Consider the following 14,558-nt stretch of genomic DNA (forward strand, 5'->3'; position numbering starts at 1 on the left):
CAGTGGATTGTTTGAACATCTTCTATGAGGAAATATACATAATAAAACAAACCATAACATAACAGTAGCTTAATTTACTGTCACTTGCACTTTTCCCATTCCTAGCTGTTTTCATTGGTTTACCCAGAGATGGTTAGCAAAAGGGCATATGTTTATTAGAAGTTTTTGTTCAGAATCACCAGTAGTGTCACCCATCAAAACATGTAACTTTCCTCCTGACTCATCCTGTATAACATTACATAATATTATATTATTGAAGACTTTTACAAATGTAGCTTCCAAAGGCAGTGAAATGTTAGTTTTTAGATACTACCTTACACAACACAAACAGTGTTCAATGAGGTAGTGTAATGATTTGAATTTATCTTTGTTCATTATTACTTTTATGTGGATTGGTGATGCATTATACAGTCTTCTGCAGAAAAAGTCCATCCTTTGTATGCCTTGTACAGTAGCTGTGTATAGGTTCATTACTGGAGAATTAGGATCCTTACTTTTCACATTTTCATTTATAATAATTACATGTATGCATAGGAAAGTGGTACAATTTTATTTTCTCTAAATAGTTGCCTACATTATACTACTGGTTATTTTGAACATTAATCTAATTATCTCTTCCTACATCTGTATTTCACCAACACTATAGGATAGTATGGAATGAGACTTGTCTGAAGTCACTGAAAGTTCCCACCCAGTATGCTGATGATGATATTGGTATGACAGATGCAGTCTAAAATGTTTATGGTTTCTGAACAATGAAAGTCACTGCAATGAAATGCATACTACCAGCCCAACAAGCAGCAGACTGTGTCCAGCAATTGGTGAAGGCACTGTAACAAATATTTCAGTGCCTAAACATCAAGACAAGACTATGGATGAAGCTGCACAATCTGTTACAGTCAGATGGGCAAGATACTCATGTCCTGTCATCATAGTGTGCAGTCTAATATCTGTTAATCACTGGATAAGGTCCTCTACTATACATGAACTCCATCCACACATCACTATCATAGCAACTTACCCTGTACCAACCAGAATGTCATGGTATGTCATTTCCTGCAGACCGATCATTCTGCCCTGATCAAACTCACTCAAATGCTAATATCATGTCCTCTGACATCAACAAGCCCTACTGACATTTTTTTCACATTCCTACGTCATTTGGTAGTTCATCATTGCATGAGCTCAGCCTAATACAAGCTTTACTGGTAATTCAGGAGAGAGTGCTTATGCACTAGATGTACATAACTGTTCAGTAATCTTAAGCAGTTATTGCTGGTTCATCATTGCAGGCATCATATGAGTATAGTTTCATTCAGGCCATTCTTTCTGTGTGTTGCAGTTTTCCTAGTGTGAGTGTATGTATGCATTATTATTTCATATATATTTGTGCTTACGTCACTAATGGAGTTCCTTTGTTCTACAGGTTAGGCAAAACCCAGGGTGAAATAGAAACAGAAGACCGTGAGAAAACAAAAAGAATAGTGTATGCTGTTATGTATGGTGCTGGTCCAGCAAAACTTGCAGAGTTTCTAAATATTAACCATTCTGAAGCCTCCAGTATATTCAACACCTTTTTAGGTTGAAATAATGTTTTCCCTATAACGTCATTAATTAGCATGTGATCTGTAAAGATAAGAAGAATATTGATAGCCCATATTTGTTTCTACCTGACAAAGCCAGTTGGTTACCTGAACATGGTGGCAGTGCAGCACTGCCATGTTTATACTGAGAAGCTGGGAAAGGAGATACTAAAAGGGTACACTCCAATATTCTGACAAGTGTTGCACTGTCACACACCACTAAATGAAGTGCCTTTTTAAAACAAGAACAGAAACAGGAAATACAATATATCTCACCAGTGACGCTCATGGTGCCTTGCTGGCAATTTCTGTAAAACTACCTTCCCCAGTGATATCACTATTTTTCACAGCTGTCTTGTTGATTTATCATCTACTGTTTCAGTTGCAGTTGAAAATGTTGATTCTTTGTTCAAATCCAGGCTGACTGATTTTATTATGTTTTCTTATCTTTTAAAGTACTGGTATCTGTCCTTCAGTAGTCATCACACGCTCGTTTGCTGATCTTTTAAAGTACTGGTATCTGTCCTTCAGTAGCCATCACACGCTTGTTTGCTGTGATACATGGCCTTTCTAGGCTTCTAATATCGCAACAGTAAAAGCCAGTGTTAACAGCAGCAAAGAAAACTGACCGAATTGTGTAGTAGCTGGGTACTACTGTTGAGATCCCAGGATTGGCTCGTGGTGATCACTTTAAATTTTTCTCTCTGCGGAAGTGTCTGAAAGGAGGTCCGCTCAACATTGTGAGGCCAACTGAAAAGCTGCTTGAATGTAAGAGTAGCAAAATTGGTGAGCAGATTGCTGAAGTAGCATTACATTGAAAGACTTGCACCGTGCTAGATGTCACACTAAATTTGTTTAGTAAATGCATCAACTGTTATTTTTTCAGGTTAGAAACTGATATGCTTGATGACTATGGATTATTTTCTGTGCAAGGTCCAGACCAGTTCTGTAGGATTTAGGTCTAGATGGTGTGGTGGCAGTAGGAAGGGAACAGTTTTCTTGCAAAATTTTGTCGATGAAATAAAGAAAGCATTGCGCTCCTTAATTTATGCAAAAAAATTCACCTTACATGTCTCTACATATTCTTCATTTTTCAAACAATGGAAAGTCCTGGGTGAAATAAGAACAGTGTAGAAAGGATGGATTGCTACTCATTACATAGAAAGGCACTGAGTCACAGATTGACGCAATAAAAGATACAGCTAAAATATTAAGCTTTCAGACACAGACCTCCTTCCAAAATAGAAAACACAAACACATTCACACAAGCTCAACTCACATACACATTGCTTCTGCCTCAGGGCATTGGAACCCAACTGGGACTGTGTCTGACAGCAGCAATCTGATGGGGTAGGTGGTGGGGTAAAGTGAAGACATGGAGTGGAGGGAGAGAGCGGGAACAAAGTAGGAGGGGAGAAAATGCTGGGTTACCCGTGGGAAGTGGAAGTTTATTGTCTCATAACATACAATTTCAAGCCATTGACTTAAAAGTACAGGAGACTCATCAAAACACAAAAACTGGTTTACAGTTTTCCTTATAATACGAGTAATATAATACACAGTACTGAAAATTACTTAATTAAGCAATTAATAATTTTTCATCAAAATAACAAACTTTTAAGATTAACAGTCGTAAGTACTTGCTCTCTCCTACTCAAATTTTCAGGTTGTCATTTATGAATTCTTCTATTGAATAGTAACATTTCTGCACTAGTTTCTGTGAGAAAGGATGTTTTCAGTGTTTCTAAATTTATACTGATCAATGCTCTTCCTTTCACTTTATTATAAATTTTCATACCCATATAATGTGGAGTTTGAGCATAAAGTTTAAAACAGTGGGTGGGCAGCATAAAATTATTTTGATTTCTGGTGTTGTAATCATGTTGAAAATGATTTGCTACAGACAAATCAGGTTACTATGTACAAAGATAATCATCTCATATATGTATAGTGAGGGAACACTTAGTATACTCAGATTTTTTAGGAGTGGGCAACATGATTTTCTTCACCCTACATTGTGCATATTTCTAGTGATGGTTTCTGAAATTTTAGTATTAGACACATATGGTTTGAGGTACCCCAAAATAAAATTCCAAATCTTATTACTGACTCAAAGTAGCTGTGATATACTACTTTTCTTATGCCCATACTGGTAGCATTGTACAATATTCTCATTGCATATGCTAGGCTATTTAATTTATTTGCAAGGTACTGTATGTGTGACCCCCATGATTGATTTTTATCTAGTTGCAGTCCAAGGAATTTCACACAGCTAGCTTCCTGCAAATCCTGGTTTTTGTGACTGACCTGAATATCATTTAATTTTGCTTGTTTTGTTTTAAATTGCATTAACTGAGTCTTTTCCATGTTTAATTTTAACCCGTTCAAATCAAATCAGGTATCTTAAGTTTTCTGAAGTATTTAATACAGTTTGTGGAATTTGATCTGTAATGTTACTTTCAATGATTAAAGATGTGTCATCTGCAAATAAAACTGAATGACACTCAATATTAAGTGGCAGATCATTTATGTAAATCAAAAACAGAATGAGACCTAAGACAGAACCTTGGGGTACTCCTTGTGAAATAGTTTTCCATTTTGAAGTATAAGTTACTCTCTCTGATGTTATACCCATTCTTTGTCTTCGGTTGGTTAGATAGGATTTAAACCATTCTAATACCATGCCTGTAATTCCATACTTTTCCAGTTTACAGAGTACAAGGAGTGATTCACACTATCAAGGGCAAGGTTCTATTGTTTTTGGTAACTCTGTAAACAGAGCACAATGATCAGAAAGTCCTTAATCTAAACAAAACTTATTTGCCTCATTATAATTGTAATTGGTTAAAATATTATTTATACATGTTGCAGACAGTTTGTTTACTCGAGTGAAATCAGTGAAATTTGCACTGAAACCCGATGTTTGAATCATATCAATGAATTTTGTTGAGTTCTTGGCTTCACTAGCTAGGTCTATGTTGAAATCAGCGGTTATTATGACTCTTCCTTTGGTTTCTTTTTGAAGTTTTTGCAATAGACACTGGAATTCGGACAAAAAATGTTTCGTTATTTCTGCGCCCGGAATTCTGTACACAGATAAAATTACAATATTTTGCCTTAACTCTACGCAGCAACTTTAAAGTATACATTCTTCATTAAGTGAATCGAAATCTAGTCTTTCTTTATATTCCATTGATCTTTCCACTGGTATGCACGATCCTCCTCGAGTTAAATTACTTCTACAAAAGCTGCTGGCAACCTAAAAATTATTGAAGTTATTTAAGATTTTGATACTATCCTTTGTAAGCCAGTGTTCATTCAAGCACACAATCTTGATATTTGGAATTTCTGACAAAATTATTTGCAAGTCGTTAAGTTTTGTTTCTCTGCCATTTATGTAATTTGAACTTAACCAATTTATGTTCAAGTGCATTACGAACATATTGTTACTTTTTTGCATATTCGTAATGGCATCTGGTTTGAAACGCTGTTTGTGTATTTTTGTTTCAACTTCGTTATTGATTTTTACACCCCCATCTTTGCATACTAGTTTCCCTTACTAAGTATTCTCTTACATATATTGTTATACATATTGCTGAATGTTGCTGATCATAGCCTGTTCAGATGCGGTCCATCTTGTCCCAGACATTTATCACTAACAAATTTATTCGAATTCACGAAAACTGCACCAAGTCTGTTGCACTGCTCTCTGATGCAAATGCAAATGTTTTATTCCACCATTGAGCATATTTACATGCAGTTGGTGTCATCAGTGTTTATATAATAATAATAACAATAATAATAACATAAACTTCAATATGACAAATGTTATTAACTACAATATAATAATCCAGGATGGACGCAATTCATATTTGTGCAAATGTAAATAACAACAAGAAGTTTCCTAATAGATTCAATGCGATTGTTTATCCTGTCTGTGTATTTATCACTTACTGATATTCTGTGCAGGATACTACTAATAATTAACTTTGATGCTGGGTACATGTTTTTCGCCATCTCGATTAGATTTCTTGCTTCGTTTACCATCTCTTCTTCACTGCTGTTTTGCAGCGAGTTCATCCCCACGTGGACGAATACACCTTAGTAGTTTTCATTGTGATGTACTGGTGGGAATGCATTTTGTTTTGTTGTCTGCATGTTCTTGAGGTGTCTATTTAATTGATGTATACCTATCCCTGGACGGACATCAGTTTTAGTATTCAATACTGCAACGTTTCTAATTAGTGAATCACCAGTTATTAAGACATCATTTCCAGCGCTTTGTTTGCCACATTCTTGATGCTTCCTTCCTTTGTTTTTGTACGTCACTGCAACCCACTTATATTTATTTCTAGGTTCGACATATTTTGTATTTCTTTCTACGCGATTTTTGTCATTATCATCACTTTTTTCAGTTTGCATATCACTTTTAACACTGAGTCTCACTGTGTTTTTGGCCATTTTCCTTCACTGATTCACTATTTCCACAGATCCATAAACGTTTTTCATTTAATAGCTTTGTGTTTGTGACTTTTCATGCTTTCCCGACGGATCTATTGCAAATACGCTTCTCGGGTTTGCCGCCGGATCGTATTGTGTATATCGTACAATATTTCCTCGATGCAACTGCTCGACATCATCAGGTGGTGGTAGCTGCTGCTGTCACTGCTGCAAGGCGCGACTGATGATAATCGCGCGGCGGCGTCGGAATTTATCATGACGGGAGCAGGCAATACGCGTGCGCGAGAAGACGCTCATAGTTGGAGAAAGCGGCGCTCCTGGTGCCCCCTACTGGGAGCTGCAGAAAGGCCATCCACGCGTGCGCTTTGGGCAATAACTGTGCTACCTAACGCTCCTGCGGATAAAGTTTGAACTAAATCTCAGCTACGCGTTGAGTCACTTGAGGAAACGGAAGTTCTTGTTTTCCCTGTTTTTGATTTAATGGCAGCCAGTGCTGGATTCCAGGCGGCGCTCAGTTGAAAACCTGCATCCCTGTTGATTAGATTGTCCGCCGTGCGAATATGTATGGCCTCCTTAATAACACAGTCCCAGAAAGATGACGCTGGGGATAAAATTTCCGTCTGTTCGTAAAGCATACGATGTCCCGTGTCCAGGCAATGTTCCACTACCGCTGATTTATCAGGTTGCCCCAGGCGTGTATGACGATGATGTTCGACGCAACGTTCTTGCACGGTTCGGCATGTCTGTCCGATATAAGATTTTCCACAATGGCATGGGATTTTGTACACGCCACGTTTTCTGAGGCCAAGGTCATCTTTGACAGAGCACAATAAATTCCTCAATTTTGCTGGTGGCCGAAAAACACACTTGACGTCGTGCTTTTTGAGGATTCTTTCTATTCTTGAAGACATGCCGCCAAAATAGGGCAAGAACGCTGTTGTGTCAAGGCTTTCGCCTGAAACAAATGTCGACATTCTTTAGGAAACTCCCAAGAAAAGCTAAAATGTGGATATCTCCCTACCCAATGTTAGGAGAATTTCATTTAGATCATGTGGCTACTTCGCAAAAAAGTGCAATGGAAGTTATGAAAGTGAAAATAGTAAGGAATGGTGAATTTTATTCTGGCCATTACCTCTCTAAAATTAGAGTCAATAAAGAAAGTCACAAAGGTTAATAAAACATAATATAGGTCACAAAGGTTAATAAAATATAATACAGACAGTCTTACTATAACAAAAGAATCAGTTAAAAACTATCAAGGTGAAATTAAAGTTGCTAAGCATGGCAACTAGCAAGAAATATCCAAAGCAGTTAGTAATGCTGCACAGAAAACATTTGGGTCAATAAAAAATAAAATGGAAATATGATGGAATGAACTATGTGAAAAAGCCATAGCAGAGGGCTAAAAAAAAATAGGGAAAAATGGAAATGCTCAAAGAAAATTGAAGCTCATGGTCAATTTAAACAACAAAGAAAGGAAACAGCCAGGTTAATCAGAAATACCAAACAAGCCTTTGAAAAGGAGAAACTTTTGGTAATAGATAAAAAAAACTTTGTAAAAAATAATACTCGTTACTTTTATCAAACTTTTAAGAACAAATTGAAAGAGTACCAAACTCCAAATGCCTGTTTCAAAAATGAAAATGGCAAAATTGGGTTAATCTGTACTGAAAATTGTGAAATATGAGCAACATATTTTCATCAGCTTCTGAACTGCCTTGATCCAAGTCATAAATTGGAATTCTCAAATATTAATTAGAAATTGGAAGAAGATTTACCACCAACTGTAGAAGAAATTGAGGAAATAATTAAAACCTTAAAAAACAATGAATGTAGTGGAGAAGATTCTATTAGACCTAAACTTTTGAAGTGGTCCTTGCCAATTGGGACCAAATATAACAAAGGAGCTAAATTTACTATTTGAAGATATCTGGGAAACAGAGAAAATCCCGTAGGAATGGAAAGTTGCCTTGATACAGCCATTCAACAAAAAAGGTAATAGACAGGATGTAAACAACTACAGAGAAATCTCTTTACTGCCAGTATCATATAAAGTATTTTCCAAGATTTTGTTAAGCAGAATAGAAACAATGCTAGAAAGTCATTTTGGGGAATATCAAGGTGGTTTTAGGAAAGGAAGATCATGCTCAGAACAAATATTTAACCTCAAGTCAGTAATTTGCCACAGATTATTTAATTCAAAGGACATTGTAGTTATGATCGTGGATTTCAAAAAGACTTTTCATTCTGCTGATAGAGAAACTATAGCTAAAATAATTTGAGAATTTGGCATAATGTCTAAATTGGTAAACCTTATCCATGAAACACTTAGAGATACAGTCTGTAAAATAAAATTTATGGGAGTAATTTCATAGCCTTTCAGAATAAAAACAGGTATGTGACTAGGTGATGGTCTGTCCCAATTCTTTTTAATAGTGTGTTGGAGAAAACAGTGGGAATTGGGAACGAAAAACTTATTGAAATCAACACCTTGCCTATAAGGTTAGGAAGAGGAAGCAAAAAGATCGATATCAACTGTCTTGCATTAGCAGATGATTTTGCTATACTTTCTGAAAATGTGGCATCTGCTATAACACAAATAAACCTCCTGGAAGAAATAGTCAGCAGAACTGGCTTAAGAATTTCTGCAGAAAAAAATTGTAACAAACGTTAAGAATATTCCAAAATTCCTGTAAACATATATTGGCCAAATAGAGAGAGTAAAAAAAATTCAAATATCTAGGGAAGATAATCCAAGAAAATGCTTTGGAAAAATCTGCAATAGAGGAAAGGTTGCATAAAATGGGGAGAGCATATGATATCACCAAAGAGCCCTACAATAACAAGTACCTATCCACAAATGCAAAAAATAAGGCATTACAACATAGTAGTGAAGACTTCATGCCTATATGCAACTGGATTCCTGACTAAACTATAATTTAGATAAATTAGAAGTACTAGAAAGGCAAATTATAAGGAAATTATTAGGACCATAAAATAAAGCAGAAGATTAGAAACTACTAAGTAATGTTGAAATGTACCAAGATATGGAAATATTTCAAATGTAATAAGAAAAAAAAAAGATTAATGCTTTGTGACATTTATTTCAAAAACAAGACAGTAGATTAACTAATAAGATTTTCATATATTTGTGGGGTAAGAAGTCCACAACAAGTAAGGTCAACAAGGTAAAAAAGGACTTAGAAAGAAACAATATAAAAACAGAAGATATAAACAACAGAGAAGCCTTTCAGGAAAAAAGTATTGAAAATGGAAGGATTCCAAGGCAGGGAAGCTAAATATACTGGTTCAAAATGGTCTGAACATAGTAAACAGATGAAAGCATAGTGGAAGAAAAGAAAAGAACAAAAAATTAAGAATTGAAATTGGAATGTGATCCTCAAATGGCCTATTCACATAAAAGAAAGTAAGTATGAATATTAGTTGTAATCCTTGTAACTTAGTGAGAGACTTACTGTGCAAGCTACTTTCGTGAATCTATTAAGGCACCACATGCACTGAGAAGCTCCTGATTTCACACTCACTGATTGCGAATTGGACGTAAAACTGGTCAGTCATGTATTATCTATAAGCAGACAGCACCAAACACCATATTAGTGGCCCTCAAATGCTAAGCAAGGCAAAATTTGACAGAGTTCAAGAGTTCCAGTGAATAACAGTAGCCTTGTATGAATAAGGCTACAGTAGATACTATGTAAGTGAGCATCAAGTCAATTAACTTTCTGCACTAAGAAGAACTTGCAAGAGCTTGCCTGAACATACCTGTGAATTAGGGTTATTGGTTTCCATCACACATTTGCCTACATGTACCTTTGTCTGTATGTTACTTTCACTGTGACAAATACTTGAACCAAAGCATTCGATTAAAGCAATAAAATCTGGCACTTCTGTGGTTCTTGGTCTGTAATACCCTACATCACTGTGAATACTGAAATCTTAATAAAATTATAGACCAAGGTGACCATTTGTTCTCATAAATGGTTGTAAGCCCCATCTACACTTTATGCTTACTGGAGTTATAAACTATTGTCTGTGCTCTACTGTATATTCATTAATAACCTGTGGAGATGCAGTAAAAAGCAGACCAGAAAGCCAACCCAGAGTCTCATTTCATTATCATTATAGCCTGATATCCAATCTTTCTGTATTTTCTTCAGTAACAGAGACATGAGAAACCTCAGCTTGCCACTGTTTTCATTTCACTCATGTACAGAGCTGCTCATATACCAAGAAATTGATGACCAAAAATCCCACATTACCCTGATCTGAGAGTAAATTCCTAGAGTAAGTATGTCATAACTCATTTCCGGTTACAACATATAAAACTGAGTCAGATTGGATACTGTCTTCGATTCCTGGATGAGTACCTTTACTAAGAAGTAAGATGCCTTGGAGTACAGAAGATAGGATTTTCTCTTAGGAGAACTAGCAAATGTCATCTTATGATGAACTGGCTTGTGCTTTCAAGACGTGTCAGGTACAGTGTTCAGTCAAAGCAGTCCTTTTTTGTATGCATTGAGTGCCCATAACTTCCAGTCATACACTTTTTTTGTGTACGGCAGGAGCAAGGCAAGAAGAAGGAGTCACCACCCATGTCAAAGAACTATGGGATGGCAGCCAGCAGCCTGTAGCAGTTAACAATACAGGATGCCTTTGTAGCAATTGCTACAACTGACGTCAGGGACACCAACACTTAAATCAGTGTCATGTGTATGATGACTGCACCAAATGGCAACCTTACAGCTACACAAGATGTCAACACAGCACCTCAAACTGACCAAGGAACGTTATGAGTGGTTCGAAACATAGTTACGGCACCAGGTCTGCAACTGCAAGAAAGAATGAAAACACCATCTAATATGAATCTGCAATGTATTGAGATCCCCACCCAGTTAATAGTCTTGTCTGATACATTTAAGTTCATTCTGAGAGCTTTTGATGGAAATAAAGATGAATTTAGCGAGTTTATGGACAAATATCACATAGCATTTGAACTAATGCCAAGCCATAGTAATAGTGTGCTATTAAAATCTGTCAAAACTAGGATTATGGATGCAGCTTCAAGTAAACAACTTGTATATTATTTGACAGCAACTTGGACAGATGTGAAGGGAAACTTACTGGAGAACTTTGAGTCGAAATGGACTTTGGATTACCATGTGTGTTTATTATTCTCTAATAGACAGAGAAGGGCCAAAAATATGGCCGAATGTGTGAGTTGCATTGACATATTTCAACAACAATTTCAAAAAGCTGTTGAAGAAGCGATGAGGGCATCAGATGTTCTGGGTAGCCGTGCTCTAAGAGGAAGCTCGTGTGACCTGTGTTCATGTAGAGAATAAAGGATGTGGAGATTAAAACAGTCATGAGAGCAAGAGGAGAGGATTTAACATTAACACAAGCAGTAGATCTGGCAGAAACAGAAACAGCATCCATAACCTCATGTAAAGGAAAGTTCAGTGAATTCAGTCACCCGATAGATTACTGTTTTAAGTGCAAGAGCAGAGGCCATCATGCAATGAATTGCACTATGGAGAAACATGTCAAGAAAATAGACACTATATATCGAAGTTGTACTGGAGCAGAGAAGCAGGCACCCCATCCTCCTCTTCTATGGTGGAGATGCTAGAGAAAACTCTATGTTGAGGCCATCACAGGAGTATTGGAAGAGCTAATGAAGATGTCATTTAATCTCCAGCAGTCCTCAAATATTCTCCACTTTTGCTCCCCCAAGGAATCCACCTTCATTGGAATCATCAGTAATGGAAAATTCCACCCACCTGCGCGCAGCATAATGATATCCACCCTTAACATCACACCTGTCTCATTTCAGAGGGCTTCCATTTGTGCCTCTAGTTGTCAATATGGTCAGATATTTATCACTGTACCTTGCACCTCTGGTTTCAACTTTCAATTTCATGTTTAACCATCTCAGTGCATGTTAATCTGTCTCCGAGATGAAATGCATCATGATATTCAACACTCACTTCATTAACTGAAGTCCTTTCTTCTTTGTTTATGATCCACTCACACCATATCCTTTAATGTGCCAATTTGTGACCTTGCCCTTGGTTCACTGAAACTACACTACATTTGTGGCATTCCTTGCCATCTCCCTTGTCAGGTACTGGTTCTATTCATGCAATAGGCTTCTTGTTCTGTGGTATTCAGAATACTTGCGACAAAAGTGCCTCCCTGCATGGCCACTGAGGTTGCTGCTTCTCCACTGTTCCTTTGGTCAGGTCTGTGTTCTGCACTTTGATCTTTAAAATCTTTTCTTCTCGTGAGCCTGTTAGTATAACTTCACAGAGGCTCTCTTTCCTTTCTGTTTGTTGCTCAAAATCTTTGTTCCTTGCTTCTTTATTTACATATGATGCTATATCACTTCTTATTTCTTCTGAATCAACTTTGTGGAGGTCTCTGTTCTCTATGTCAGATTCTGCCTGGATTCCTACTGATACCTCTGGTGTCACACTTGCCATTGTAAACCATTTCTCTTGGCTGCCTAAGGTCAGTTCCATGGGACACTGCTCATCTCTCCATGGCTCTCTCCCAGTATGCCATTTGGGTTCGAGTTTTGTCTTTAACCCCTACTGGGCTGCCCCTGACTGATAGCATCTTCATTGCTTAATCTGTGATTGCTATTTTAAACTTGTGTTTCACATACATACACAAACAAACACACACACACAATCATCATAAGATATCCTCAGAGTTAACATCATGGCTCCATGTGTCTCTGTTACTTCTTTAGTGATGCCTTTAAGTGTTATTCTTTCATCAGTGTTACTCCCCACCATATCCTTCAGCGCTGATTTCTTTAGTTCACTGACCTGAGTGACCAGGAAACTTGTTCCCATGCTCCCCACATGTATCTTACATTTACAAAATCATTCCTGCCCTTGCAGTCTACTGAAAACAACTTTGCGGCATGGGTCAACTACATACACATGCTGTTCTTTTACTTTGCGGCATGGGTTGTCTACATACTCATGCTGTTCTTTTGTTCCCTGGTTTCTTGGTCTTTGTATTTGCTAGCCTAGCATTGGTACTATACCATCAGGCTAAGTACATTGTTCTTTACAAATGTAACGTATCATGGGTCTTGCATGCTCGACAAATGTTGTGAAGCAGAGCCAGCTGAGCTTGGTATAGCAACAGACAGTGCACAATATGCTAGTGGAAGGACAGAAGCCTCACTTCACTTGGCACATGGAAGTGTTCAGAGCATGTGCCTAAAGCCCTAAATGAACATAGCCTGGAGCATATAAATACTCAGCCATTTGTGTACTAAAATATCTCACCCTACACCACAAGCCTGTTACACCCAGAGCATAATCCTAGAATGCAGTATGGCGTCTGCTGTTCAACCATGGGATGGGGCAGCCTGCCCTGAGTCATGAGAGCAGCTGCCGCCAGAGCAGAGAGCCACCTGCTCACTGGAGGGAGGTCACGACCACTTCCATGGTATCATCGGCTGCATTGCCACACATTAATCACAGTCACAGCAGGAGACATTGCTGACAATAGCAACCGAGTGATGCCATGCATCGCCCCACTCTTTGCACTGTCAGCAGTGCCACATGTCTGTTGCTTTGCGTGAGAGGCAACTGGTCCCCTCCACCAAGCTGTTCCTGATGTACTGTGACCTATGACTGAGGACTGAAATAAATAAGTTAATTAAACAAATCTATTGTCATCCTGATGTCTCATTTCATTCTCCGTGGGTAATAGTCCATGGGCCGTCTAATACTGGTCTCAGATCATTGATATCACCTTCCTAGAGCAACATCAGAACATAGAGCCTGTGGTATGGTGAGCCCAAAAATTTTTGATTGTATTCTGCTCATGTAGAAAAGGTTTGACAGTCATGCATTTAATAAAGTAGATTCTTTTTAGGAGAGAACCAGTGGATTTTTTTAGATTTAGAGGTAATGGAAGTCATGAGTGGTTAGTGCCTGTTGGATGTGAACAGTGTTACCTTGAGGACCACTTAGCGCCATGTACAGAACTAGTTCCAGTTAAATGTTATACATGCAATTGTTAGGGGCATATGGCTAGGCAATTTCATGAAGGGCGAAGTGATGCTTTGAGCTGGATCTTTAAGATGAAATACAGATTTATGCTAGTTATAGCAGATGCAGATTCTGAAACAGCACTAGAAAGAACCTTGTATATATTCTTCATTAAGTAATAATGTAAGTTTGACAAATTTTTCATAAGTGCATTCTTCAACAAGAAATATATAAAGTTTGACAGAAATTCTAAATAAGTAAACTGTAACCCTGACATGTCTCCTGTACATCAGACTTATGTTCTGAAATTCTGCATGTTATGAGATGAATAAAACACATTCCACACACGTTTCACCAAAATTACCCTCCCAACTTTGTCCAGAATTACCATCTCAACTTTGTCTAGAAACCAATCTCCAAAGCCTCGTCCCTCTAGTCATCTACCACCTCTCAACACACCCATGGCCCAGCCACAAAG

At 37.6% G+C, this 14,558-nt stretch overlaps 1 protein-coding gene across 1 annotated transcript in view; it reads left to right on the plus strand.

Moving 5' to 3' along the window:
• LOC126235040 (DNA polymerase nu-like) overlaps window positions 1-14,558 on the plus strand; it is a 213,925-nt gene that overhangs the window by 143,541 nt on the left and 55,826 nt on the right. The window contains exon 10 of the mRNA XM_049943776.1: window positions 1,427-1,560. Coding sequence (XP_049799733.1) covers window positions 1,427-1,560 — 134 coding nt within the window. The remainder of the gene's footprint in view (window positions 1-1,426; window positions 1,561-14,558) is intronic.

The sequence above is a fragment of the Schistocerca nitens genome, chromosome 2 (genome assembly GCF_023898315.1).
Source record: "Schistocerca nitens isolate TAMUIC-IGC-003100 chromosome 2, iqSchNite1.1, whole genome shotgun sequence".
Classification (NCBI taxonomy): Eukaryota; Metazoa; Arthropoda; class Insecta; order Orthoptera; family Acrididae; genus Schistocerca; species Schistocerca nitens.